The 15,048-nt window shown below is 49.4% G+C and overlaps 1 protein-coding gene across 2 annotated transcripts in view; it reads right to left on the reverse strand.

Moving 5' to 3' along the window:
- Positions 1–15,048, reverse strand: part of Grik3 (glutamate ionotropic receptor kainate type subunit 3) — a 214,825-nt gene that overhangs the window by 25,814 nt on the left and 173,963 nt on the right. For both annotated transcript variants that reach the window (XM_034502711.2, XM_034502712.2), the window contains exon 11: positions 2,013–2,236. In XM_034502711.2, the coding sequence (XP_034358602.1) occupies positions 2,013–2,236 (224 nt within the window). The remainder of the gene's footprint in view (positions 1–2,012; positions 2,237–15,048) is intronic.

Consider the following 15,048-nt stretch of genomic DNA (forward strand, 5'->3'; position numbering starts at 1 on the left):
ATGCCAGAAAGGCCTTTTGGTAATGTTTTCAAAGGTTGAGTTTTCCCCAACCAAAGAAAGGTTCACAGCCCTGGGTGCCCATTACAGTGTAGGAGAAGACTGGAACCTTATAGTACAGAAGACAAGAGGACAGAATTGATGATGGCTGGAAAGGGAGGTGCCATGTGCACCTTGTGCAGTTAACCTGCCCTGCTCCTTTGTCCAGTCTAAGCCAGCAGGTACCCAGTGGTACCCCACTGAGCATCTGTGTGCACTGCAGTTTGCTGCTCCCTAACGCCTAATGCTGCATTTAATTTCAAATGGGACCCTGCCAAGGAAACTTTGTGACTTTGGGTATTGACTTAACCTTTCTGAGCCTTGGTTTCTGCTTCTGTAACAGGGGGATAGTTCTCCCCACCTTACAGGACTATTGTAAAGGACAATGGCTAAGAGCTGTGTTGTGTGTTCCATGGGGTGACCCTGCCTTTTTCAGCTCTATGCCCCAGACTTTCATCCCTCTCCTGCCTCTGCAGGTACCTCATGGCATCCTAGTCAATGTAGAAAACCGCATTTTTCTTGAGCATCTCAGACTAGCCTTGGGAGGGGAGCTGCCGTCTTCCTAGCCAGTAGGGACAGGCTGGACACATACCCAGATGCCTTCAGCAGATGAATGGCCCATATCTTGGGGGAGGGGGGGGCAACACACATCAAACAGACAGAACTAAGGCTGCAAATGCTCCCGTCTTGGAGGGGTGGGAGGCTGAGAGGCCACTGGAGCTTCAAGAAAATTACGCTGAGAGCGCAAGAGAGCAGCTCTGCTTTCAAAGGCTTGTTAGACCATTAGTGAAGAGAGGGCGATGAAGGCCTCACCGTGCCGCTCGCTGTTGGCTGGGCTGAGCAGGCAGGGCAGCTGCAGTAGCACCCGGGCGCTGCTGCAAAAGGCCTGGGAGGCTGGGTGATTTTGCCTTGCACACTTTTCCTTTGGTCTCTCTCTGTGTGGGAGGAGGCAGAGAGTGAAGGGAGCAGAGGAAAGGGGGGGGGGTTGTTTCAAAGGAAGCTCTAGAGAAAAAAAAAAAGGCGAAACACCAGGTCCTTGGATCTCAAATTGCCTCTCCAGAGAGGCTTCCCTTTACACCTAGTTAGGCTTTAGAGCAAAGAGGACTCAGGGCAGGGATGGGGTCTGGAGGGAGGGGTGGAAACTTCACTGGGAGGGGTCAGGGAGATTGAGGAGGGGACCAAGCAGTGTCCAAAGACATAGACAAAACTTCAGTGAAACTAAGTGCACATTTTGGATGTGTCCCTTACTGCTCATATGGCCTCAGTGGGTCTTGGGTGCCTTTAAGGGATGCTGTCAGAGAAAATGGAAGGGTGTCAAGGTACAGACCAGGGTGCTTGACAAATACCTGGCACTCAATCAACGTGGGCAGAACCTGCTTCCCTAATGACCCACTTTCAATAACCACTATGAGTGTATACTTTTCTGTTTCTAATGAATAATAAAACGGGTAGGCACAGTGCAAGTGTGAATTCCAGGCAGGTGGCACATGCGTGAACGAGTCAGTGTGCAAGCATGGATCCTAGGCATGCATGCCTGTGTGCCATGTTTCTTTACATGGCATGTGCGTAGCTCATGGGGATTGGTTCTTCTGCTGTGTGGACTGCTTAGATATGATTTGTTTTCTATATTTTAAGCTATTCATTGGGCCATGCAGTGCACTTGGGTCTGGCCTGCCATCCCAGGTGCTCCACTCAGGTAGTGCATTCCTGAGCGTTGGCCAGGCTTTTCCATCTGGGAATGAGAATGCAATTACCAAATCTCAGTGTCACTGGCATGGACCAGAAGGAGGATTGGGTGATTCAAGCCCAGGGGGAGGGGCATTGACCATTCTTCAGGGATAAAGGCTCTGAGCCGTCCGGGGATGGGGTGGGGATGGGGAAGCATCAGGAACCATAGTAATCCAAACCTTGGGCCTTCCGAGCCAAAGGGGGCTTGCCTAGCTTCCTATGCTTTTCAGCTTGGCCCATTTCCTTACCTGGCAATGACGAAGAGGACACAGCTGACACCCAGGTAGGCAAGGAGCACGTACATCCAGATGTCTGGGGAAAGGGGGTTGAGGAAGGAGAAGACACTGGGGTTGGTGCCATTGGGCTTGCGATATAAGATGCTTACTCCAAGGGTCATAAAAGGCTTAGAGAAGTCAATGGCCTTCTCTCGAACATGGGTGATGGTCAGGGGAGCCACAGCCAGATCTGCTTTCTGTAAAGAGACAATAGACAAACAGGTCATGAGCAAAGCCTTGGGATGGAGGTGTTGGAGAACTCACTCACAGGTCATTGGTTGAGATGGTGCCATTAGCCTTGGTCCAAGGTCATTAAACTACTCGTGTGTGTGTGTGTGTGTGTGTGTGCAGATGCCTGGCAGTGTATATGTAAGTGTGGAGGCCAGAGGACAACCTTGGGTTCCATTTCTCAATTGCAACTGACCTTGATTTTTTATTGTGAGCCTTGGCCTTTAAGTGAGTTCCTGCCTTGGAACTCACCAGCAGGCTAAGCTGACTGGCAACCAAACTCCAGGAATCTGTCTGCTTCTACCTCCTCAGCGCTGGGATTGTTAAGTGTGTGCCACCACACCTGGCCTTTCCTCTAACATGTGTCTTGGGGATAGAACACAGGTCCTTGACTGAACTATATCTCCAGCCCACTTACTTGCAGTTCAGTATCAACACTGACTGACCCTCGTAGCTGGGTCACACAGCTCAGCTATCGACAGTGTAGAACACGAGGACCACACGAAGTCCACAGCTTATTTCACCTAGCTCCGCCCTCTCAATCCCTCTTGACCACTTCAGCCCACTCAGGATGGTCATCAGATCTCAAAACCTACGCAAAAGCTAGTCAGACAAAGATGGGGCCCTCCTTGGAAACTGGGGAGCTGGCTCAGTTGGCAGCACGTTTGCCCTGAAAGCACTCGAACCTCTGTTTGGATCCCCAACATTCATAGAAAAAGCTGCTCACCAAAGAGAGTCCATAGTCCAGGAACTCGGGTTACAGACCTCAGAGCTCTTCAGTCAGCTAGTCTAGCCAATTGGTCAGCTCCAGGCTCAAAGAGAGCTTCTGTCTCATAAAGTAAGGTAGAGAGATACTGAAGAAGAAAATTGATGTTGATACATGTGTGTGTGCATGCACACACACCTCCACCATCATCATCCTTAGAGGATGTGGGTGGAGCAAGTCCGAGGCCTCACTAGCAGGATTAACATGGAGGCAGGAGAGGGAAATTCTAGAGATGAGATTTGTTAATATAGGTCATTGCATCACAAATTTAATGAGGGATGTTCTTAAATTAGGTCTGAAGTTTTCCTGATTAATAATTAAAAAAAAAAAAAAGATCCTTCCCCTGCATCTTATCAGCAGCTCTCTTAACCTGAGGCCCCACTAAGCATGGTGCCGTCCCTATGCCTGTTTCTTCACGTGGCCCACAGTGCCTTCTCTCTTTGTCTGATTCTTCCCGCTGTTCACACTATTTCACACACGCTGCCTTGAGACTCTCCCTGGCAGCCTCCAATTCTTGATTCTTGTGAAGCTCACTCTTTCCCCAGGGAAGGTCGGCACCGATCAGTGTGCATGGCTGCATGTCAGCAGGCATGCATCATATGTACTCACAGGCTCCTCGCAGGCTAGGGCTGTGGGTGACCCACTGTTCCTTCCTCTTCTCAAAGCTCTCTCTTAGGCTCTGCAATATTTAGTAGTGCTTTCCTGGAGAAGGCTGCCTCTTAGTCTTCTGTGTGTATTTGTGTTTCAAACTGTGAAACAAGTTCTTGCTTCCCTTCCTTACATGGGCACAACTGAAGGGAAGAGAGGTCCTGAAGACCACTACTGATGACCTTTTGCCTGGAGGGAGCATGCTTCAGAAAGACTCTGCCAAGGCAATGCCTCAAGGCAGCCACTTGCTGGCTTGACCCATTCATCCACCTATCAACTGAAATATTTATCCATCCACTCACTACCCCTTTGTCCATCCTTCCATCTACCCACCTACTTAGTCTCCTGTTAGGCCTCCCGCCTATTCATCCATATCTATCCATCCTTCCAGCCACCCACAACCAATTTATCCATTTATGTACCCACCCATCTATCTATATATCTACCAACCTAAACACCCATCAGTCCATCCATCTACCTGTCCACCAATATTCCTACCCACCCACTATTTTATGAGATCCTCCAGGAACTAGAGAGACAGCTGTCCCTAACAGATACAGTTTTTGGTATTGTGGCTCTTAAGGTCTAGTCAGGGACATGAGTTTCAATCAAAGTGTTTATCAAATCAGCACTAACTTAGACTCTACTTATCTTACCACAGGAATAAGTACTTCAGTAGAAATCACATCAGCAGATAAGGGCGATACATGTGAAACTCCCATCTAGACTAGTCTGAGAATACCTCAGGCTTGGGAGACCTTGGAGATACTTTGATATTGATATCTTTCTTACTTCTACTCCCAAACATGGATACTTGGGGCCTAAAGATTTGATGAACTTCATGATTCAGGAAAATGCCAGCCAGAGTATAAAAGGCATCTGTCACCAAGATTGATGATCACCTGAGTTGGGTCCTTCGAACCTATGTGGTGGGGAAGGGACCAGCTCCCACAAGTTGTCCTCTAACCTCTAAACATGGGACACGGCTGGTATACATGAGCCTGTACCTGCATGCACATATGTGAACTATAAAAATAAATGAATGAATAAATGTGAAACAAACCAACTTCATGGAATACAGGGAGGAAACACATTGGGAAAGGCTCATTACATTGAAACCTTTTTACAGATTTTTAAGGATGTGAGTTAGAACGTGCCTGGCATTACAGGCACAGAAAAGAGAGACAGAGCCACTGTCCTAGCTCCCAGATGCCTCTCAGTTCAAGGTCTGAACAAATGGACGAGGGGTGGAGGTGGGAGGAGGAATGCTCAGGGACAATGAGAACTGCCTAATACACACTTGATCAAGACATACTGTGCCCAGACACTGGCCTAGTGGGATACAGGAATGAACCAGAGACCTGGTCCAGTGATGCCCTGCTTCTTTAGGTGTAGATATGATTCCTGGGTATCACAGGAGATGAGGTGAGCACCCGGAAGGACTTCTTCAGTCCTGAATCCTCTGCAATGATGGTATGAGAGAGAACTAGTGGCCCTTTGATTCTAGATCCCTGCCTTCCCTAGCCCAGTCCCTTCAGTGTACACTGTATTGGGAGGCTGTTTGACTCCACAGGTAGAATGCACTTAGACTCTGCTGGTTCCTGGGTATGGTCTCTGGGTTTGCAGTGGCTTCTTGGATAGAACCCCAAGTCCATGGTGGGGGATCCTCCTTGGACTTTTGACAGCAAGCTGCATGAGATCAAGGTGTCTGTGCACAATGCTTAGTCCACAAGAATGTCCCAGGAGCTGGTGAGGAAGGCAGCCGCGGGCCCCAGAGCAGTCTTTCTGGCAGGCCTTCAGAACCTCTATTCTACTCTTCCTGCTTCCTGCCTCTAATGGGGTTGGGCAACAGTGTTGTCTATGGCAGTCTGTGCTTACGGCAGCGAGGTAATTGGCCAACATGACCTTCTCTAGGAGTTCAGATGAGTGTTCTCCCTTGGGCTTCAGGAAGGCTGGTATTCTCTACTTCATTTTTGGCTTAGGCAGAAAATACTATATTTCACTGTTGGTAACGATTTCCCCGAAAAAGGCATTATTTTGTCCAACTTCCCTTGAAAGATTGGAACAGATGTCAAGCCTTCGCGGTTTCGGTTCATTACTCAGAATGAAAGGCCCAGTCTTGGCGGCTCTTCCCACTCAGGCGGACTTCTTCCAGTGTGATTCGTGAAATCACAGGCTGTCAGAGCTGGACGACAGACCTTCAGGAACATCTGCTCCAACCCCACACTTTATTACAGGGGGAAACTGAGGCTTGGAGACATTGTTTATCCTTTGTTCTCATGTCCCAAAAATCATGACCTTGAAGAAAATGAAACCGCTGACCTGTCCCCAAATCTTCAGTCTTATAGGTGGTATTTCTCCTCTCCTGTCTCACTAAAGACCTTTCTGTGCATCTTCTAAATGTCTAGGCCAGTCAGCATGTCTGCTGAGGATGTTGTTTTTACCCTGTAAGTAGCTTTCCACTTACCAAGATTTTTATTGGGATGCACCCAGTCCTAGTCCTGCTCAGCATCCCTTCCACACATGAAGGCATTTGATCTTGTCTACTTGGTTCCAGCCCCAGATCTCAAACTGATGACAAGCAGTACTTTACCAATGCCAGCTCTGTATTTTGGCCCCTGATATTCAATTATCCAGAGGTTAGCCTGGACCCTGAACTTGTTCCCATAACAAAGCCTCCTACCAGAATGGGAAGGATCTTCTTTTTGGCCAAAAGTCTTCTTTAGAGACTAAGGTCTAGGCCCTGGCCCCAGCTCACTCCCTGGTTTGGGTGTCTGGTTGGCACTTCCTGTTGGATTCTCCAGTATGGTCACCACAGGATTCTATATCTCTATTCTCTGCCTCATGCTGGGAGGAACCCCCCAGAGTGCCTGGCTGCCCAGACAGTGAACTGTTATATTAAAATAGCAAGAACTGCCATCATTACAGGATGCTGCCCACAGGCCAAGCATTGCTAAGCGCCTCATGAGTTCCTCCCTAGAGCCCTAGGAGGCAGCAGACATCACCACCATTTTAGATGATTGGTGGCTGGGGCAGGCAGGAATGCTTGCTCAAGCTGGTGAGTGGCCAAGATAGTTCTAGTACTCAATTCACTATGACCTTAAAATCCAGCACGGTGTTGTACGAGTCAAGTATCGTGGGGTGATGTGACAGAGGCAGGTAGCCTTAACTACATTTCAGTTCTGTGACCTAATTTGGAATAAGATCTTGCAGATAATATTCTTGTAGAACAAAGTCACCAAGTTAAGATGGCATCATACTGAATTAGGGTGGGCCCCTCTCAACAATTGGTGCCCTTATAGAAGACACAAATATACAGAGAAGAATGTGTGACAATGACGACGAAAATGAGGACAAGGCAGGCACAAAGCCAAGAAGCACCAAGGGATGCTGGCCACATCAGGACCTGGGAGATTGGAGCCCATTCACCTTCAGAACCTCTGAAAGGAAGCAATGCCATTAACACCCTGATTTCTCATTTCTGCCCAAAGAGATGACACATTTCTGTGTTTTGAAGGCACCTGGTTTGCTATCGCTTGTTATAGCAGCCCAAGAGAACTCATACACCTTTCACTTAGACCCTGTGTGGGATGAAGAGAGCCCTTCTACCTTCTACTCTTGGCCCTGCTGACTGTGGCCCCTGGGTCCTGTTCTGAGCCCTGTGCTGCATTCCCATACACACGAATGTCACCTTGACTTCTGACGTTCAGAGTCCTAGAGCCATCCAGATCCCTCCTCTGCCTCTATGGTGCCCACGAAAACAAGCCACATTTCTGACAACCATGCAGCGATTTGACTCATCCCAGGAGCTCTGCCTGCTGGCCCCCCTCCATGTTTCTAGTATTGGGCATTGTAGCTTGGATATAAAGTATCCCCCAAAAGGTTTGTGTGTTGAAGACGTGTCCCAAATTGGTGAATCTAGTCACTGGGATCCCTCATGAGTGGATACTGAGTGCCTTGATCTTATTAATCCACAGATAGACTTACACTTTAATAGTGTTATTGGAAGAAGAAACTTCACTGTGGAAGGTAGGTCACTGGTGGGGGGGGGGCGTGTATAAAGGGTGTTTTGTCTCTTTATCAGAAGCCAGGAGGCTACAAGCCTCTGCCCTATGCTCCTGTTGCCACGATGCCCTTCCTGTTGCACCATAGGGCAACAGGGCGAGCCGAGCAAGCTGCTGGACTTTCTGAAACTGTGAGCCAACACTAATCCTCTACTTAGGTGCTTCTCTCCAACACTTGTCATGTAAGCGTGAGGACTTGAGTTTGGATCCCCACAGCCCTCACAGAAAACCAGACTTGGCAGCACACATCTATGCATGAGATAGGAGGGACTGACCGGAGAATCCTGGGAAGTTCACGGTCCAGCTTGGGGTATTCAGCAGTGTACAAGAGACTCTGTCTCCAACAAACTGGAAGGTGAGGACCAGCATCTAAGGTTGTCCTCTGACCCCCACATGTACACCAATGGCACGAGTGTGCCAGCACACACAGACAGACACACACACACACAGACACACACACACACACACACGTCCATGCATACAATTTTTTAAAAAATGTATTTCTCTGTTTATCGGTAATAAAAAAAAAACTTGATTTACACAGGAGAGTCCTCAGCTCCTGCCCTTCCCCTTGAGTGTGCTGTTCCTTGACCTAGGTGCTTTCTATCCAAGCTGAGGAAACAAGGTACCTCTCCTGGGTAGCAACCTGATAAAGCATCATCTGGGCCTCCCACATGTCTGAACAGACCCAGACAGGTGTGAGTAACATCCCAAGTACCAGCTGCCAGTCTAGCCTCTACAATTCACCTCCAGAGCTGCAGCAGCCTTGATGGCTGACTGAGCAATGATGTGTGTGTCTTTCCCAGGCCTGGAGAAAGGCCCCATTCCTGCTTCCCTGAAGGCTCCATACTGTGCCAGTGTCTGTCAGGAAGAATGGCAGGTCCAGCCTGCCCCAGTCACCAGAATCCAGGATAGATGACCCATCTTCTGTCACTTTGAGTCTTCGCCCCAAATTCCTGATAGTGGTAGTAACCCATCTGGGTGGGACCTGTCCTACAGAACCCTGTTCCAAGGGGGCTGGAACCCCCTCTCTTTGAAGCAGGCCAGATCCCTATCACACACCCGACAGTGCACTCTTCCCTGCATTGCTCCATGCTGCTCTGATCACAACAAAATTTTTTGTTACAAGCTATTGTTTAATCTCTGGCTTCTCTGTCAGTATATAAACTCCAGGAGGGTGAGGATTAAGCTTGTTCCCCTCACTGAAGTACCTCTCAGGATTAGTGCAAAGCCTGGCATTAAAAAGAGTCTCCAGGAAAATTTGTGGGAAAAACATTAGAATATCTGCCCAAACTGACCACCTGAGTTTGATCCCCAGGACCCATACGATAGAAGAAAACTGACTCCCATAAGTTATCACGTAACCTCTACATGTTGCTGTGACACACACACACACTGATCCTGGTCTTAGTTTCCCAACTCTGTATGCATATTTTCCCTGAAGTGAGATTAACTGACAATTTGACCTTTGTCTTCCCAGAGAAGGAACTGCCGACTATGGTGGCCCTAATGGGCAAATCTACAAAACTGTTCCTCTCCCTTGACCACTCAATAAATTCCAGCACAGTTTCCACCTGCCCTCGGGGCTCACCTTGGGGAGGTCAGTTCTTCAGAGCTCCCTGTCACTGCCTGGGGGCAAACTGGCAGCTGGTGTCCCTGTTGTCTGTTTGCCCTGCTCATACTTGACCCTGTCCCTCAGTGAGGTGAACTTCCATCAGGACTTGCTTTGAAGTGTGTGCCCTGGCTCAGGACTGGGAACAGGTTTGGATAGAGCCTTCTCTGGCCTTGCAAACAGGGTATGGGACTCAGGCACATGGTCCAGAAGCAAGGCCTGGTTCAGGGGAGAGAAGAGCACACAATCCAAGCAGTAAGAGTGTGTCTCTGTCATCTGCTATCCCTGTCACACCTGCAGGCTGGGGGACCAGTGCTCACAGTCCTGTGTTTCTTCACCATATTACCACAGTCTGCACATTAGGGACCAGAAATGACCTCATGCCCTCCTTCTGCCTTGCATGAGTCTCTCAGACCTTCTTCTAGGGCAGTGATTCTCAACCTCTGAGTCTTAACCCCTTTGGCAAATCTCTGTCTCCAAAAATGTTTACATTACAGATCTTAACAGTAGCAAAATTATAGTTATGAAGTAGGAACAAAAATAACTTTATGGTGGGGGGTGGGGTCAGCGTAACACGAGGAACTGTATTAAAGGGTCGCAGCTAAAGGCTGAGAATCACTGCTCTCGGGCTTTCTGAGATGGGCCACACCAAGTCCCCAGGCTTTCAATCCTCAGGATCTGCCTAGAAGCCAGAGAAGCTCTCCTGACTAGCTACCTTCCATATTTGCAACATCATCCTGACTGGAGACTCAACCCAATCTCCTGCTTAGATGAACTTACTGTGGCTGGAGACACACATGTTATCTGTTTGTTTCCAATGCTAGAATGTAACATCCTGAGGCTCAGGGGAGGGACCTTGCCTGTGTTTACTCCTGTATCCACAGAAACTAGCACGAGGCCTCAAATGATGGATTTACTGAATTGCTTGACCACTGTGAACACTGGAAGGCTTTAAAGATGCCACCCAGCAAGCCTCTCTTCAGAATGGTGCTCTCAGAAATGCACTGAGCCATGGATGGTGTCTTCTGTGACATCCTGAGCCAGCTGACAATGTTGACAGTGAGCATTGAGGTGACCAGCAACCCCAGAACTGGCATTCTGTTCAGAATTCACATAAATTCTGTTCAGTTCACATAAATCTGACTAGATGGGGGACAGGTATTGGAAAATCCCCAAATGTCAACTGTCAAGTCCTTGGAGATCTATGGTATATGTACAAACCTCCTAGGCTGAGAACTCCTGACAATTTGACAGTGGTCTCTCCTATGCCTGGGACAGCTCTGTGATTTCCCCAAGTCCCCAGGGAGGGCATTGTACCTGACTCTGAGGATGGCTGGCAGGACAGGTTTCCCTGTCTCATGGTACACATCCTGTATACCTTATAGGAATGGTAATTACTATAAGATTCCTTTGTTTCTCATTCTCTTATGTGGTAGAGATCTCCAAGCCTTCTGATCTGTCTACACTGAGGACCACCATGCACTCACTCAGCTACAGCCTCAGCCAGGCTCTGACCGTGGGAGACTTCAGCAACTTTGACTATGGCCATCCCAGTAAACACCCTATGCAAGCCTGGATACCTCTTCTTTCTTCTCCAAGTCATAGATCAAACAAACCGGAGTCATTTCCCTCTATTTTCATCTCCTCCAGGTACCCCCATCTTCTTTTTTGTCTCAGTGGCTAAAGCCCTGATGGTATTTCATTTGTCTGATCCATTGCTTCTGTCTGGCTTAATCACACCTGTACTGAATGACACCCCCACCCCACCCTGCCACCTACTACTGCTGGCCTGTTGTTGGTTAGGGCTGGGTTCTGGGTTCAGAAACCCTCATACACTAATCTCATGCATGTATGGTCTTGAAGCATCTAACCCCAGCTCTGGGGCTCTGGTGACAACTGCTGCAAGGTCTTGGATAGTTCCCATGTCCACCAAGATCAGCTAAGCTGCACAAAAGTCAGAGCCAATGCCTAAACCTAACCCTGCCTGTTTTTACCACATGGGATGGTCTTAAGACACTATAGGGCTTTTCTCTGGTACAGAGTCCCAGACCAATCCACTTCCCAGTGGCTGGTGGATATTGCCAATTTGATCCAATCTAGAGTCACCCGGGAGACAAAACTCTGGGCATCTCTGTGAGAAAGTTTCTAGAGAGGTTTGTTTGGGGTGGGAAGAGCTGCCCTGCCCATCCTGTGGGGCCTTGGAATGAGTGAAAAGGAGACAGCAGGCTGAACACCAAGGATTCGCTCCTCCTGCCTCTTGACTGTGTGTGCAAAGTGACCAGCTGCCTCCGGCTCCCGATCCATAGCCTTTCCTGCTATGGTGGATTGCACCTACAAACTTTAAGCCCAAACTTCACCTTCTTTAAGGCTCTTTACTCACGTGTCTTGTGACAGCAATGAGAGAAATAACGAACCTGGTCTCGCAGTTTTAGCTTCTTTTGGCCTGACTCCATCTTCCCCAATGTCACCCTCCCTAGAGAAGCCATGGCAGGCTTCTGTGTGGAGCTGCACTCTATAAGCCTAAGTTGACAGTGGCACTCTAGATCTTTAGGCTGGATGAACAGGCCCATGAGGCCCTGCTGGGGAGCTTGCCTGTCCCAGCCACTAGACCTGTTTCTCAAACCACCGTTTTAGACCACGAAGCTCTCATGTGCCTGGTCCTCCCTAGCACCTGGTTGTCTGACCCCTTTAGCAGGCCTCTCCCTAGGCTGAGTTCTAGAGCTGATAGTTATACTGGGAATCTCAGCAGGACACTATGTCCTTTCTGTCTTCCCCGCCCCCCACTGCCTGCCTAACTGGTCATCTGCAGATATACTCCGACATCCTCTTGATCTTCCCCAACACTCTTCAGGTTTAGCTCTGGGCAATCTGTTGCCTTGACAACAGTCCACTCTGTAGCCATCTGCTTCCCCTGCACTAACTGCCCTGCTCCTGAAGCATCCTGACCTGTCCTGGGAGAGCTCCCAGCATGCCTTGTGTCCAAATGTACCAGACCAGGCTGAATGAAGTAGATTGAGCAGAGCCTCTCCTGGACACAAGAACAGGGTTTGGGTTCCAGCACTCATGCACGCAGGCCAGAGTGAGGATGGCTTATGGTAGGAAAACCCCAGCAGATGATAGGGTCACAGATTTGACTTCACTAGACCTTCCTCACACACATTTTGGATGTGAGGGTGAAGCATCCACAGCCGTGTCTCTGGACAGGGTGAGCAGCCCATGCCCATTTATGTGTCTTTTGCTCACCAATGCCTGCTTTGCATCCAGGTGCTGGGCAATGGCCAAGCTAAGTGTATCAGAGACTGCTTGTCTAGAAGAGTCAAGCGGAGGGTGCAGTCCCTCCAGGCTGTGTCACTTTCCCTGGCTGTACTCTGTGATAGGAGACTAGAGGGGATGTCTGGGCATGGCTATTTTTTCACAAAGGAAGGGTGACATATCAAGGTGACCTATGACCATTCTTTGTACCCTATCTTGGTGCAAGCTTATCTAGAAACCAGGGGAAACTCTGTGCCATGAGCCTGGTCCCATCGACTTCCTTACCCACACTCTCTTGGTTCTCCTCCTTGCCAGGCTAGGCATCCTGGGCAGTCTTCCCCTTCATCCTGATCCGGCTCCCTCCTCATCCTATGGCTAGCCACCTGCTGAGAATAGGGTCCTAACATGCCTCAGGTGACTTCTCTAAGGGATCTGTAACTTGGAGGGGGAACCAGCATCTCCCCTGAGGTCCACGTTAGAATCCGTTGCCTGGTCCTTCATCACAGGCCTCCTCCAACCCCTCCATTCATCAAGCACCAGTATGTAGCCTTCATGTCTCCTGGATGGGCCTCCACTTCCTCTCTTTCCTGCTGTCCCTTCCTTTTCCCCCAGAACTCTAAGCCACATGCACAGGCTGACTCCAGTTAGACTTAGGAGCTGAGTAATTTTCCTCTGGAGCCAGGCTGATGCTGCTCCCTGGCTCCCTTGACGTCACCTCCTGGCTCCACATCTTCCAGTGGTGCCCTGTAGCTTTCAATGCTAACATTAAATAACTTGGCTGGGCGTGTAGCTCAGTGATAGAATACTTGCCTGCATGTGTAAAGTCCCAGGACCCACCCCCATAATGACAACAACAACACAACCCCTCAGTTATCACCCAAGACTCAAGGCTTCTACCTCATCTCCCCCTCCACCTGTGGCCTTCCACTGGCCTTAGGCTCTCTCCTCTTGGGTCTTTTCCTTCTTACTCCCTAAGTAGGCTTCTGGGTATTAGTATAAGGACACAGAAGGTCTAGCTGGCAGGCCAGTGTTTCAGGAAAGGTGATGCTTTAATGTGTACCTCAGTTCCCGTGGAGTTGGATGACGGTGTGTTAACCTCCAAGGGCATCTGTTTAGAGTCAGCTAGGGAAGGTTGAGGTCCTGGACCACTAGGTCCTAGGCTACATCTTGTCTAGCAGGATGACTGTGGCTGGAGGGTTACTTTTCTCGCTGCCACCATGTCTGAGCACAGACACGTGTGATGGGGGAGGGGAGGCTGGATTTGGTACAATGTGTACTGAGTGGGCCACCTCCCCTGTATGAATGCTCACTGAGCGTGAACCAAGGCTAAGGCTCTGTTTTCATTTGCAGCTGGTGGAATGGAAGCCAGAGAGGCTGGAGGGCTCTTCTCGCGTGAGCTGAAATGAGCTCAACCTGGAATCTGAATGCTATTTCCATTGGATTCTAGAGTTGTCAGGACTCATGGGAGGATCGAAGGCAGAGAGGTGAGTAGAGACAGATGCCTGAGAGGGGATGAGGGGAAGCAGGCAGCAGGGATGGAGCGAGGTCCGAAGACACACACAGTTCAGTTTGCTGCTGTGTGGTTAAAGGCAACTCGGGAAGGCGAGTGTATCTGCAGGAGGCCTTTGCATACTCCAGGTGCCCACCTCCTACAGTGCTGGGCTGGAGGCCAGCAAAGTGTCAGGGAGGGACATTTTAAGTCCTCCTGGTTGGTGGGTCTGCCCAGCACCTCCACATGGACCTGAGGGGCGGGGGCAGACACTTCCAGAGGTGGGAATCCATCATCTTTACGCCTCTGTTCGGATCCCTAATAAGGAAGTGATAATATTGCCAAGTCTTTACCATGCTCTCTATGAGCTAGTGAGAAGACTAATTATCTGACAACACTAATAAATGGTTATGATGTTATTAAAAATGGCACCAAGCTAGGATTAACAGGCTCATCAATCGTAGGGAATCAGGTTTAACAAGGTCCCCTGCCTGTCCCACCCAACCTGCTGGCCTTGATGGGTACCGGGTCTCCAAAGCACTGCCCAGCAGGTCAGAGGCTGAGGACTAGGCTCTCTGTGCTTCCTCAGCAGAGGGGCGCTGAGGGTTTGGCTGCTGCTGGCTTTCTCATCATGGTCATGTCCCTTTAGAAAGTCTGTTCTTCATAGTTTGTGGGCCACTGAGAGGCAGCGGGTGGCTGGCCTGACAGCTCCACCCCTTCTACCTGTGGTCTTGGCTTTCCTTTTTACAGGACCTCTGTCTTCTCCCTTCCCATCCCCTGTGCAAATGCCAGGCTTCAGAGTCCCACTCACAAGGCTTGGGGAAGCAGATAAAGAGGAGGTGCATCCGGTCCTGCTGGCTCATTTCCATAATAATTACAGTTATTACTAATAACAGTGACAATACGGCCTGCCATTTACAGGGAAGCCTGTAGCTCAGGAGCCCCTTCCC

The sequence above is a fragment of the Arvicanthis niloticus genome, chromosome 5, assembly GCF_011762505.2.
Source record: "Arvicanthis niloticus isolate mArvNil1 chromosome 5, mArvNil1.pat.X, whole genome shotgun sequence".
Classification (NCBI taxonomy): domain Eukaryota; kingdom Metazoa; phylum Chordata; class Mammalia; order Rodentia; family Muridae; genus Arvicanthis; species Arvicanthis niloticus.